Here is a 12,402-nt window from a genome sequence, read left to right as displayed (position 1 = left end):
TTTCTCTATCACACTAAACAGGATATGTTGATCACAATGTGACTCTCCTGACAATTCTAAAACACAGCTATGGATACAAGGTTTGGCGCTTCTCTAATACTCATGAGCTCTTGATTGTAGGAAGGTCTGTTGGCTACACAGCAAGTGAGCTCTGTCTATTTTGTTTTTCAAGTTCTTGAGTCTTTTCCTCCTTTTTACTTCTTGTTGCTAGCTGTTTATAAGTTTCTACTAGTCACTCCTGTTATGGGCCAGGCTATATGGGCAATGACCAAACAGATGATATTATACCCTGAGACTCCATGCTTCTTCCACGGGAACATCTCACCTCTGTACCATCAATAGTTGCTTAGCATAGCATGTTTGGCAACACAAAATGACAATTCTTCTTTTTTTTTTTTTTAGCTACACATGACATTACAATGATCTTGGCGGCAATTCTTATACAACACAAAATTGTTCTCTCTTTGGTTCCCTTTTTCTTAGACAGTGTACCCTGTTAGAGATTGATTGTCTAGACGTTAACCATTGTCTAACTCATACTGAACAATGGTCATTTTGACCCACTTCCTTTCTGCTTGCTTGCTGCTATGCCAACCTGGAAAGTCCCGTGGGAAGTACCAACATACCCGTTGTATTGTTTGGCTAACTGCTCAATTCAGCTTCTGTACCGCTGCTTGCTTGCAGCTAAGTCAACCTGGATGTGGTTTTCGCCTTTAAAGACCAGGAAATGCTCAGGCTTGGGGATGTTCCTTGCAGAAATAGTTATGGGTCCTGTAAGGAGCAGTTTCCAGCTGGCTAAATAAAGACTCTCCAATTCCGACAAAATGGACTTGTTACATTTTCTGAGCGGTCTGCCCCAGGACAGCTCCCTATGCTACTTATAAACTATTTATAATTAAATACTAAAAAAGTAGATATAAAACTCCATTTATTGAATTCAGAAAATACATTCTGAGTATCTCCTATATTTAAAAAAAATTATTCTTGACTTTTCAGAGGACAGAATCTATTGTGAAATGCAACATTTTTAAGCACATATTTAATATCTGGTAAATATTTGTAGGTTCATCTGGATCCAACCTAATGGAGAAAATACTATATTTTATTTTATTTGTTCTATATTTAGGTAAATATATAGAGACTGGGTAGTGGTTCAGTGGTAGAGCCTGCCTGCACCTAGCATATGTGAGGCTCTGGGTTTGATCCTCAGCACCACGTAAAAATAAATAAAATAAAGTTTTTTTAAAAACTTACCTTTAAAAAAAAATAGAAAGAATGAATGAACCAGGGGTACTTTAGCACCAAGTTAAATCCCAAATCCTTTTTTTTTTTTTTTTTTTGTGAGACAGGGTCTCACTAAGTTGCTGAGACTGGCCTTGAACTTATGACGATCCGATCCGATCCTCCTTCTTCAGCCTCCAGAGTCTCTGGAATTACAGGCATGTGCCCAATAATTTCAAGGTGCAAGTTGGCAGGTGGTAACCTCCTTTAGGCCTTCAGTGCCTAGAATTATTCTACTTTCTCAATAACTGTTTAATGTTAAGAATTTTTTCCATAGGTTTATAAGGTAGAAATTACTAAAACCGTGTCAGAATAAATGTTTTGTATTCTAATTCAATTTTTCCTTACGAAGTTGTGCATCCTAGGAATCTGCATAGCTCACTTGCACTTGGCATTCATGTTTAAGGATGCCATGCTCCTTCTTTTGAAGGCGAGACAAGTACATCTTGACCCTTGACTTGTCATGTGGCAGATGCAGATCTTTGAGGGCTGGTTGCTGGGGAGTTGGGAAGTTAGTCAAGGAAGCATGGGCAGAGGACTTCAGATGTTGATGGCTTGCCAAACACAGGTCCTCCCAAAAAGTCATGGAATCATCCTCCTTTGCATCTGTTTTAAACTTTGTCTACCATGAATGTAATATTCTAACAACTAATCTTTGCTTCTTATACATATATGGGGGGTCTGTCTTTTTAAAATTGAAGAACGTAACCTGAAAACATTACCCGACATAACTTGGAGGTTGCAATGAGAATAAAACCTAGACTTTCAGCAAGGCCCCTTGCTCAGACAAATAATTGTCAAACTGCATTCCAAGAACTCTGGATTAAAAGTCATATCTAAATTAAATGCAGAATTGGCTTAGATGAAACAGTACTCCACTGCCCCTTCAATGACTCTATCGATTTAGTGGTTAATTTCTTAAGGCATGAAAAAAAATCAAAAGTTTTTACAGTCTCCAACTTTCAAAAATACGGATATTGAACTAACTTCTAGTTTTTTATCTTGATAAACCTGATAATGTTGTGGTTTATAGAAACACCTTTCTGCTTCAGAATTATCTAAAAACGTATGCAAGAAGAAAAAAAAAAAAAAAAAAAAAACAGAGGATACATTGAGTAGTCTGCCTTCCCTAACTGAGGAGGCCTATGCATAGAACACTATTTCATTCTCTGGATTTATTTTAAGCTCTAATGTTAGAAGTACAGAGTGGAATGAGGAAGAGATAGAGGAGGAAAGGAGAGAAGAAGACAAGACTTCTCGTTTGACCAGGTGACCTCTTTCATAAGAGGCATGCCATACATATGTTAAGAGGTAAATAATAAGAGCAAGATATTGGAACCCAACTGATAAGTTCAAAGTTCCATCATTTTTAAGTAGTTTTATTAGGTTAGTTAATTTGATAAGCCTGGTTAAATTAATTTATTCATGCTTCAGTGTTCTAATCTATGAAACAGAACTAAAAATAACACACAACTCATTGTGTTTGAGATATTGAATGAGTGAATTCATGCAAAGTCCTGTATGAGTTTTTTTTTTGTTTTGTTTTGTTTTTATTTTCGTTTTTTACTACTGTAACAAATAACTATAGACAGCATCTTAAAACAGCACAAATTTATTACCTCACAGTTTTCATAGGTCATATGTCTGGCTACAGCATGGCTCCATTGATTCTATGGCTCGGAGTCCTGCAAGACCCAAATCAAGGTGTGGGCAGGAACTACAGTCATCTCTGAAGCTCTGGAAATGAACCAGCTTTCAAGCCCATTCAGGTTTCTGGCAGAAAGCAGTTCCTTGATTTCACTCAGGGGTGGTGGTGGGGGGAAACTTAGCTGCTATGTTGTGTGGACATTCAAGCAGTTCTGAGACATTCTTGTAGTGAATAAATAGGCCTCCTGCCAAAAATCAGCAAGAAACTGAAGCCTCCAGCTAGCAGCTGTGTGAGAGCTCTATCTTGGAAGCAGGTATTTCAGTTTCAGTCAAGCCTTCAGCTGCCTGGCTGACATCTTGCCTGCAACTTCATGGGAGGCTTCAAGCCAGAACCACTCAATAGGGTCATTCTCAAATTTCTGACCCCACATCCCTGCTCAAATGTGAACTATTAAAATTTGTTTTTAAGCTACTAGGTTTGGGGATGACTAGTTGCACAGTGATATATAACTAAAACCATGGTAGAAGAATACATGAACAATCAATCAATCAATCAATCAATGCCAAGCATAAGGGAAGGCAAGCTCCAAGACTTGTAGATGGTGGCAAGGTTGTCAGGAATGAGTCACTGAAAGAAGACTTATATGATGAGAAGGGAGAAAGGAGAGTAAAAGTCAGACTGGTGAGGAAGGTAGGACTGTAATGAAGAGTTGGGGTATTATTCTAAGAAAAGAGATTGAGGGCAATTAAGGATACAAGCTGTATAATCAGAGAGCAAAGGCACTTGACTATTGTGCAGAAAATAGGCTGGGGCAGGGCAGGCAACCAGCAGGAACAGGACATCAGTAGGGCAGCTCTGTCAGCAGACTGGGAAGCAAGGTGGACGCTTCTACTAAGGCGGCAGCATTGGAATTGAAGAGTAGGGGACAGGGGCAGGATACATCCTGGAGGAAGAACATTTCACTCAATTATTAAGGGAAATGGTATGATATTATGTTGGTAGCAGGAGAGCTATAAACTGATATAAGTCACAATAACATGGAGCTAAGTGTCCTAAATATTATAGCAGAGTTGAATTTATCATGTCTTTATCGGATAAAGACATGGACCTTTCTAATCTCAGCAACATTTGAATCAAGACTGATTGATTGCCTGACTTTAGTGTTAGATGCTTAAAACTGGGCTCCAGCAAAGTAAGGAGAAGCCCAATCCCCTTGCTTCCCAGTGTCCCAGAATGTCCTTCCTTCTGCCATTCTCATTGGTGGCCTCTGACTCTGACCACTGAGGCAGGTCACGTTGAAGTGCCTCCTTGCTAAACTTTTCCAGAAAATCTCAGAAAGCCAATAGGGATTCCAGTTTCTATCTATGAGTTTTTGTTTGAATCAGAAAAGGAGCTAGGTATTGAGATAATGATATGATTTTCTTTGACCTACACAACTATGAACATCAGATGCCAAGGTTTCTGAATGTTCTAGCAAATGTTAACAATTATTATTCAGATATAACTTTTATTTTTTATAGCAATACCTACAGATGAAGCCTGCTTTTTAAAAAAATGTCAGAAACTCTTTGCATTTAGGAAGAAATTCCCTGAGTCTTATTAGAAGTCACATGTCCTGTATGTCTTTATATTCCTTTTAATATTACAGTCAAATACCACCTCTAGAATGATAAGGAGTCTGAAGCAGAAAACTTACTTATTTTCACTTCTTATATAACTATATAAGGAAAACAAACACCAATAAACCACTTTGCACAATTCATCAGTTTTAATACATTAAAAGTATTTTACCTGAAGACATATATATATATATATATATATATATATATATATATATATATATACACATATATATGTACACACACACACACACACACACATATATATTTTTTCTATTACCTCTAAAAATAACCTTTTACTCCATCATACATACTAGGCATTTTTCAGCATAAATCCAGGTATCCAGAAAGTTCCAGGAAGATGGCTCAAGGCTGGTAATCCCTGCCCAGAGCTTTAGTCACAAGAAAGAAAGCTTGGGTATTCTTTCTAAATCTCTTTCAGATAAGTTTAGATTGATTTTTTAAATGTAAACAAAAATCAAATATTTTGTCCTACAGCAGTACTCTCCAACAAATCAAAATTCACAGATAGTTCTTTGCTGTGCACTTGGAATTAAAAATGAGTATTTATGTCAGTGAAGTCAGTACACATATTGAAAATAACAACCCAATGGCCAGAAGATGATCCAAACACTGAATACTTGTTGACTGAGTGGATTATAAGCCTTTTGACCAGAAGAGTTCAACCTTGGCTCTACATCAGAATCACCCGGGGAGCTCTGAAACATGCTCAATCCTGGGCTCTATGGAAGATCAATTCAGAATCTTTGGAGGAGGGAACCAGGAATCATTGTTTTTGAGGCTCTTCAAGTGATCCCAAAGTGCAAACAAAATTGAACCACTGCTTCATGAGCAAGGATGTCCTTGGAATTTTTCCTTACACTCAACTTAGAGAACCAGAATTTGGAACTCTCTGTGTAAGAAGGTCATTCTTAAAGGGCATGTGGAAATTGGCACTTTTGGCTATTTCCTGTCAGTAAGCAGGTGTGTTACCATGTGATTGCTTTGAAGAACAGAACCAAAACTACTCACTACCAACTGAACAAAGATATTTTCTCAATAAGACAAGCTTTCTCAGTTATTATCTTGTACTTCTTAACTTAAAAAAAAAAAAAGGTAGGACATTGTCCTTAGAAATATAATGAAGGAGGAAGCATAGTAATTACTTACCTGTTATTGCCAAGTTATCTATGAATCCCAGTATGTGAGTAAATAAACACTAGCCACTCAGGAACTTGGCTTCCATACAAAACCTAGGGCTTCAATAAACCAGTAATCATGGGTTGATAGGAGGAAGCTGAGATTGTTTCTAAATGGAGGAAAAAAACCTATCTATTCCAACAGAAATACACGCCCACCCTAACACACATACATGCACACATCTCTCTCTCTCTCTCTCTCTCTCTCTCTCTCTCTCTCTCTCAATTATTTTCATCTGAACTAAATGATATGGCTAAGAGATGAAGTTCTCCTTTCCAAAGGAATACTTAAAAAGTGTTTGAGGATAAAGGTCACAATTGAATTCCACTCTTTGCCCTCCTGAGGTAATTCAAGTTACAACATACGAATTGATTAAATACCTGTTGATTTTAATGAATGGACAAGGAAATATTAATCCCACATTATCAGCAGTGATTATGTCTTTATTCCTTTGCTGCATAACTAGCCAACACCTTTCAAAGTTATCCAGAGATTACAGGTTAGGAGAGGGTTTTATGTGGCTGAAACTGATAAACATCTGGGAATCCAGGTGCTCAACATTTAAATGCTCTGGCAATGAAGTGTTCTTTCATTATATGAAATTGTCACATTATTATTTTGCCTAATGATACCATCATTATCATATTCACTTGAGTGACAAAAATGCCAGATTCATGCCCATCAATTTTCTGCTATGTCATCCCAACTCAGAGAGCTTTTTCTTTTAAATCCATCAAATTAGCATACTGGGCTCAAACAGGAGAGAATAGATTTCAGTAGTGATATTCAAAAATTATATGCCATCTTGGTCTATCTCTATAGTTAATGCATTAAATTTAGTATTGCCAAGATTTAGCCATTGAAGCTTGAATTATTCTGAATTTAATTATGTGTATCAAGGCAAATATTTAAGTGTGAAAATTTTAATCAGAAGAAATAAGAAAAAAGTAAACATAATTTAGAAAGGATAAAAAGAAATATTCTTATTGTACCAAGCCGCTAATCTATATCATTCTAACTCCTTTGAGTGAATTAAAAGAACATGTTTGAAAATGATGCCTCATCTGCACACATATTAAAGCAAGTATCATTAGTGGAAATTATGAGAAAAATAGTTATAGGTGTTGTAAGGGCTTTAATAATTTAACAAATGATTACAGGAGACTTATAAAGATAGCAAATGAAAAGGCAAGATGTGTTAATTGTTAGAGGCTTAGGATCTAGATTCAGGTAACATGACTTTAGATCATATATATGTGGTTGAGTTTGGCAAGCTCCTCAAATGTTCAGGGCCTTACTTTAGTGCTGCCCAACATGCATCAGTGGGAGGGTAGAAGTAGCAATGTGCCTGGGACATGGTAGGTGCTCAATACTAGTTATTAATAATATGGATTATTGTCATTATTATTTTATTATATGGTCTTATTATTATCCTGAAGTAACTTTATTTCTAAGACTGGTTGTTTAGAAGGAAGAGTAGCCTAGGGGTATCTAAATTTCAGCTAATATTGGAAAAATGCTTTAATAATGTTCATGTGAATAAAACCAGAACTTGAAAGGGATAGTTCAGATGAATGATTAGCCCTTAGATAACTATCTGACATCACTGCAATTAAGCTCACTATACAGAATCTAAAGGTGCCATCCACCCACCATCGAGGGAGGCTCCCCTTGGGGCTCTGACACGCTTTCTGTTCCTTCTTCTCACCCATCCATTAACTCAGGAGATTTCATTGTTTGCATCTCTTCAAACCCTCTCTCATGCTTTCTTCTCCATACTCTTCTCCCTGCCATGGTGCCACATCTGCCTCTCCTGCCTTGGGGTTCTGTGCTTCTCCCACTCTCCTGTCCTGGCCATCTCTTGCAGGTGCTGTTGAAGAGCCCTCATCCTTTCCTAACAATTGCTCTCTTGGTCTTGTCTTCAGTCCATATAAAACATCTCTCTTTCCCCCCATTACAGGATGGTTAACAAATAAAACCCAAGCACAAAAATGACTTAAACTATATTTCAAGAACAGACCTGCTGAATTCCCATTTTTTTTTTTTTTTACTCGTTTTATGTTACCTGGTTAAATGTAGTATGTACAGTGAAATCTTCTGGTTTCACCCAAACCCAGCAGGGTGAGCCACATAATGGGGAAGGTCCAGCTACTAATGACTCTTTAATTCCATATGAGCCAGCCCTATGACATGTAAGTCACCAGCATGAAAGAAATGCAGTGGGTGTTGCTATGCATCCAAGGTGAGGCTGCAAGAATGAGGATGATGAAGGTAGATGGGACAGCAGTAAGCATGGGTGTGGTCAGACTTCCTCATTCCAGTCTGTTCTCTGTGGAGCTCTTGGGAAAGCTGAAGCTGTGCATTGAGTACAGTCTTTCCCCTGAAACTCTGTAGGAATTCAATATTCAGACACAGGTTAGTGGAATTAGGGGATTGAAACATAATTCATGTGGTCTTTAGAGACAAGGTCTTGAATACTGGTGGCTTTACAGACAGAAGAACAGAAAAAACACATGTAGACCCAACCCATGTGCTCTCTGTCTTTTACCATGTGATGTTCTGCTCTGCTTCCAGACTACTCTGCCAGAAAGGCCGTCCCCAGATGACAATTCTCAATCTTGTACCTCCAGAATTTTTATCCAAAATAAATCTCTTTTCTTTATTAAGTAGCCTACCCTAGGTATTTCATTATAGTAATGTAAAACTGACTAATACCACTATTCACTCTTTTAGTATGCTATGAGACCATCCATATAACATGCTTAGCACATTTTTAGAGTCTTATGACTGGTAGATCTGAATGAATGATCTTTGTCTCTGTGTGTGTGTGTGTGTGTTTTCATTTTCCCTTCAAGGTTTATCTTCAGGGAATTCCAAAGAAAAGATAAAACAAAAGCAGAGACAGGTACTTGCTAAGAATTATGTGTATATATATATATATATATATATATATATATATATATATATATATATTTATAGTTATGAAATATAATTATTATTCCAGACTTCCTTAAAATTTCCATTTGTGTATTATATCTATTCATCTACTTAAATTTTTGAACAAATATTTGTTGAATGACTACTATTGGGGTACAACAGTGAATAAAGCCAAGTTCCTTTCCTGATTTACATCTTAGAGGAAGGAGATGAGCAATAAATAAACCAGTAAGTATACAGTGTATCAGATGGAGGAAAGAGCTATAGAGAAAAATAAATCAGGACGGCGGGCACAGTGGTGTGGAATTTATTATTATTTTATGAAGACTGCTGTTCTCCTGCCTGACTGGTCATCATTAGCTCCACAAGAAGAACAGATTAGCTTGCAGATAACTAGATATTTTATTGTAATCCACTGGGATGGGGCCAGGATGAGGCTGAGTCCCTCAGGTGGCCAGACAACAGAAACCATGTGCACTTCCTGAGGATATAGACCTGCACTAATGTAATGTGGAGGAGAACCAAGATAGTATCAAAGGACTGAAGTAAAAAAAAAAAAAAAAAAACTAGAAATGTCAATCGAATGGTGTCGTCCAGGACTTCCTAACAAAATTACTTCCTCATTATGAAGTTATGAAAAGACAGAAGGATGGAAAGGCAGCTTTAAGGTAGCATCACAAAAGACCCTTGGTTGATTATGTATAAGAATTCCTGGATCTCATAGAGAGTGAGCTCTTGGAGCCTCACTGTTAAGGTGTCCAGTGAAGAGGGAACAGGGGGATAGAGAGCAGTGTGGTATCTGGGGGAGGAGAATAGCAGGTGCAAAGTCCCCCCAAAGCAGGAACTTAGGTGGACTCTTGGTAAACAGCAAGGAGATGAGGTCAGAGAACTGGGGGGCGGGGGTTGAAGGGTGGGTAGAACACAGGGGATCCTCAGACTAATTTAAAGATTTTAGCTTTTAGTCTGAGTGAAAAGGGGAAAGCAGTGACAGTGTCTGATGAAGTCACATGACTTGACTGACATGTTTAAAAATTCTTCCAGTTGCTCTGAAGGAAATAGACTAAAGGGATTTGGAGGTGGAGACAAAGAGGGAACCAGGGAGATCTTAGGTAACTGCCGGAATCCAGTCAGAGTCACAGGTGGCTTGGACCCACCTGAGGATGTGGAGGTAGTGAGTAGTGGTCAGATTCCAGACGTGGTTTGGGGAGGTAGAACTGACAGGATTTACTCATGGCCGATTTGTGACTGATTGCAAAACCTTGTTTGTGTTAGTATGTTGTTTCATTCAATGTGACCAACAAGCATGAAAAGTGGTCTTGAGACATTATTTGGGTACAAAGCCTAAGTCTTAACAGGGCAAGGATGAGTCCTCCAATGTGGGTGTTATTATGTTCAGCCCCTCTGTACCGGCCTGTCTTCAAGGTGTCCTTCCAAATACCTTTCATATATAACATCAATTTAAAGTCAAAACAAACAGTTTAATTCACGGTGCCCTTCCTTTAACATAGCATTTCATTAGGCTCTGAGGAATTTCTCGGACTTCTTACACAGGAGCTTTGTAGTGTCCTGAGAAGAGAAGACAAGCTCCTTGAGATGGCTCACCAGTCTCTTCTTCATTTGATGAGAGGTAATTTCTGCAGCTTTATGTCTGGGATCTCCAACTCCACACACCCACATAACTTTTCCAAACACACACACACACACACACACACACACACAAACACAGACTGTCCTCATTAAATGTCCTTATCCTCACTGGATGTCGTTTCCAGATTAACATAACAACTCAAACATGTATTTCCGATCTGTAAGGATAAAGAAACCAAAATATGGCAATGAATAAAAAAAAAAAAAACTATAAATTAGTACTCTCAGAAAAGAGTTGTAGAAGCCTCACATATTCCAGAGATGTCCTTTTGGGTTTTGTCTTTTTCCCTCAGCATAAAAAGAACTGTTGCTTTGTATTCTTAAGACACCTCTGGAACAGGGCTAGAGGGGAAGAGGATGTAAGAGAGATAGGGAGACTCAGATTTTTAAGTAGGCAAGTTATTTCCTGGAGCATAATTAGAATTTAAACAGCATGATACTGATTTTGCTCCTCACTCTTATGGTTGAGAAATAATGAAAATTAACAGCACCTTTACTGAGATCAAACATAAAAAGATTCCAGCTTAGTACCTTATAAAATCAAGTTAATTTCCATCCCTGGGATAAACAGGTCTGCAAAGGCCAGTAAATGAAAACTCAAATACGATCTTGGACAATTTTGTTCACCTTAGGTCCTATTGGCTCTTTTATAAAAGCAACACAGCGTGTGAGGAGTAATTATTCCTTCTCCAGACAACCTTTCAACTCCTCTGTGATTCTGAAGCTCTGGTGAGCCTGTGAAGTGAGCCACAGACGGCAGCTCTCATGCTTGGATTTGGCATGCAGGATGCCTTTCTCCCTGAACCATCATGGTGCCAATACAAGGTAATTTGGCTGGACTGATTTCATCAGGAATTAGTGTCCTCACCCACCACGGAGATAGGAGTCTCCCAGCTCCTAATGGTTATTACCTACGTTCCTGACTCTCCATTATTTTTCTTCCTCTTCTGTAAAATGAGTCTGACTGGTAGCTTGAAGTTACCTAGAATGAGGCTTTTGCATGACCTACCTAATCATTCAGCTCTCTGTTTATTCCATAAAGACATTAAATCGATTATGTTACTCCCATACTCTGCTTTTGTGGGTCAATGCATATGTAAGTCTCTTCTGAAGAACGGCTAGTCTTACATTAGGATCAATCAGTGTAATGATTTTCAACCAAAGTGATTCTATAATAATGATTTTAAAAGAAAAATACAAAGTGTGACCTTCTGGTAGAAACCCAATAAAAAAACTAATTTCTACATATATAAAAATAGATTGGGAGAGTGTGTTCTGCCAGTTACTGAATAAGAAGAAACTGTTTCTTACTATATAGCAATTATTTGCTGTAGATCCCATTTATTCATGTCTATGTGTGAATAACAGTTTCAAGAAAATGTAAACACTTCTGAGTAAGCTAACATGTTTGGTTATTATCAACTACAGTAATTGTGGTAGATTCAATTGTTGTTAAAAAAAAATCTTTATGGCTGGGCTTAGGATGTGAGTTGTTTGGGATAAATGGTGAACTGAATATAATTCCCTGCCTTTTGACTTTGGGCTTAGCTATATGCCTTGCTTTGGTCAGAGGAACGTTAGGAGACTGGAAATATAATTTCATCAGGAGGCTGAGGCAAGAGGATCACAAATTCAAGGCCAGCCTCAGAAACTTAGCAAGACCCTCAGCAACTTAGTGAGACCTGTTTCAAAATAAAAGATAAAAAGGACTGGGGATTGACTCAATGATAAAGCACCCTTGGGTTCAATCCCTGGCATCAAAAGAAGAAAATAAAAAAGGAAGGAAGGAAGGAAGGAAGGAAGGAAGGAAGGAAGGAAGGAAGGAAGGAAGGAAGGAAGGAAGGAAGGAAGGAAGAGAAAAGAAAATATAATTGCATGTTTTACTCTGATCTCATATTTCTGTCATTGCCATATACTGTAGTTTAGATCTAAAAAGTCACCCAAAGGTCCGTGTGTTGATAGGTTGGTATCTAAAATGGTGATGCTAATGGGAGATGATGGAAACTTCAGGAAGTGAGCCCAGGAGGAGGTCTTTAGAGCATTGAGGGTACACCCAAGAAAGGGATTTTG

The 12,402-nt window shown here is 38.0% G+C and overlaps 1 protein-coding gene across 1 annotated transcript in view; it reads left to right on the top strand.

The window, feature by feature from the left end:
- Positions 1–8,040: 8,040 nt before the first annotated feature.
- The window catches only part of Slc13a1 (solute carrier family 13 member 1), a 123,710-nt gene continuing 119,348 nt past the window's right edge, over positions 8,041–12,402 (top strand). The window contains exons 1-2 of the mRNA XM_071601307.1: positions 8,041–8,138; positions 9,727–9,856. Of these exons, the coding sequence (XP_071457408.1) occupies positions 8,041–8,138; positions 9,727–9,856 (228 nt within the window). The remainder of the gene's footprint in view (positions 8,139–9,726; positions 9,857–12,402) is intronic.

This window comes from Marmota flaviventris, chromosome 1, assembly GCF_047511675.1.
Source record: "Marmota flaviventris isolate mMarFla1 chromosome 1, mMarFla1.hap1, whole genome shotgun sequence".
NCBI classification, from domain to species: domain Eukaryota; kingdom Metazoa; phylum Chordata; class Mammalia; order Rodentia; family Sciuridae; genus Marmota; species Marmota flaviventris.
Note: the sequence above shows the minus strand (reverse complement) of the source record. Positions and strands in the feature narration are given on the sequence as shown.